The sequence below is a fragment of the Propithecus coquereli genome, unplaced genomic scaffold (genome assembly GCF_000956105.1).
Source record: "Propithecus coquereli isolate 6110/MARCELLA unplaced genomic scaffold, Pcoq_1.0 Scaffold103, whole genome shotgun sequence".
NCBI lineage: Eukaryota > Metazoa > Chordata > Mammalia > Primates > Indriidae > Propithecus > Propithecus coquereli.
In genome coordinates this window covers 3,550,063-3,552,139 of record NW_012134192.1, presented here as the reverse complement: position 1 = coordinate 3,552,139, position 2,077 = coordinate 3,550,063, and the positions used below count along the sequence as shown (strand labels likewise).

The window sequence follows — 2,077 nt, the reverse complement described above, 5'->3', positions numbered from 1 at the left end:
CCTACCATAATTAAAGGATCTCGGAGTGAGGCAGGAGGGCCAAATGGTTTTTTGAAGAATCCAGGAAAGTTCTCACAGAAGAAGAAATATGTTTTAAAGATATGTAAACATGTAGAAGAAGATATGTTTAAAATACGCCAGGCCTAAAAAGCACAAAAGCACATTATAATTGTTCCAACCAAGTAAGAGCTTCCCCCCATTTCCCTTTCTTGCTCTTTCTCGTTCCTTCTACCCTGAAGGGTTGGAGACTCAGGGAGCAAGAGGGGAGGGGCAACGAAGCAAAGGCAGAGAAGGAGAGAGTGACAGTGTGCTGTGTGGGGGTTTACCCTGCAAAAGGAAGCAGGTGCAGGCAGGACAGTTGATTACCATGGGGCGGGGCTTTCAAATGACTGATTAGAGACTGCTGTTCCTGGGTTTTTTGGTTTTTTGGTTTTGAGACAGGGTCTTGCTCTGTCATCCAGGCAGTGCTGTCTTCATAACTCACAGCAACCTCAAACTCCTGGGCCTAAGTGATCCTCCTGCCTCAGCCTCCCGAGTAGCTGGGACTACAGGCATGCGCCACCACGCCCGGCTAATTTCTGTATTTTCTGTAGAGAGGGGGTCTTGCTCTGACTCAGGCTGGTCTTGAATTCCTGGTCTCAAGCAATCTTCCTGCCTCGGCTTCCCAAAGTGCTGGGATTCCAAACATGAACCACCTTGCTCAGCCTCCTGTTGTTGTTTATGAATTAAAGTGACTGTAGGACTTTGTAGTTCCCCAAAGTGATCACAGTGAACTGAGTTCTCATCCTGAGTCAGGAGAAGAACTTCTCTCTGAGTAAATGTGAAAGAGATGGTGAGAAACAAAAATAAAGTAATTTTAAAATTACATCTCGTGAGTCTTGCCTAGTTCAACACAATGATTTCAGAAGAGAAACTTCCTACTTAAGAGCCGCCCCTCCCCTCACCAACTTGGCTGGGTAATTGGGAACACAAGGACGCCTTTCCTACCTCGATCCTTTTTCTTTAGCGGCACTTTTGCTAAGAACAGTGTTTCGTCCAGAAGTGGGTTCTGATTTCTCTTCTGTGGGAGATCCAAATCCAGCACTAGAACGAGAACTATTTTTTTTTTTGTTGTTTGCAAAAGACTGCAACCAGTCCAATCATATGGAAAATAACAGTAAGTTACATTTGCAAGGCATTTTATAAGTTTATAAGGCATTTTCACTTCATTCTATGATTTGATTCCTTTTGCCATTATGAAGTGGGGGACCAGGCATCGTTTCCTTTGCAGCTTAGGGAACTAAACCTGCTAACACAGTGGTCCCCAACCCCCGGGGCGGTACTAGTCCATGGCCTGTTAGGAAGCAGACCACACAGCAGGAGGCGAGCAGCAGGTGAGGGAGCAAAGCTTCCTCTGTATTTACATCGCTCCCATGGCTGCCTGAGCTCCGCCTCCTGTCAGATCAGAGGCAGCAGGAACACAAGCTCAGGGCTCCCACCGATTCTGCATTATAGCGAGTCGTATAATTGTTTCATTATATAATTACAATGTAACAATAATATAAAGCGCCCAATAAATGTAATGTGCTTCAATCATCCCGAAATCATCCCCTACCCCACCCTGGTCCGTGGGGTCTTCCATGAAACTGGTCCCTGGTGCCAAAAAGGCCGGGGACTGCTGTGCTAACAGACATTAAGTCATGTGGCTCAGATCACTGTAGGTCCACAGCAGACAGAATGCAAAACCAGGTTTCCTGGCTCCTTTTGCGGAGATCTTTTTCATGGCAACTTAAAAAGCAATGATGCAACTGTATTACCATAAGAAGAAGAAAAAATCGAGCTGGCAAAATCTACAATCTAAATAAGTTTTCATTCCCGAGTTAAGGGGAGAGCTATTTAAGTATAGAGAAAACATTTTCTTACTTGGTCTTTTCTCTACTCGATCTTCTTAGGGAAGATAAAGAAGAAACACTTCGCCCATAAGCAATGTCTGACGATTTATCTTCCATAGATAGAGGTGGAGAACTAAAATTTTACATATTTGAAATTACATACAAATTAAAATAATTTATTCATCAATATTGGCTTTGTTCCTCAA

The 2,077-nt window shown here is 44.0% G+C and overlaps 1 protein-coding gene across 1 annotated transcript in view; it reads right to left on the bottom strand.

The window, feature by feature from the left end:
• ARMC3 (armadillo repeat containing 3) overlaps positions 1 to 2,077 on the bottom strand; it is a 98,246-nt gene that overhangs the window by 28,755 nt on the left and 67,414 nt on the right. The window contains exons 11-12 of the mRNA XM_012644176.1: positions 1,903 to 2,004; positions 988 to 1,083 (exon numbers count right to left, since the gene is read on the bottom strand). Coding sequence (XP_012499630.1) covers positions 988 to 1,083; positions 1,903 to 2,004 — 198 coding nt within the window. The remainder of the gene's footprint in view (positions 1 to 987; positions 1,084 to 1,902; positions 2,005 to 2,077) is intronic.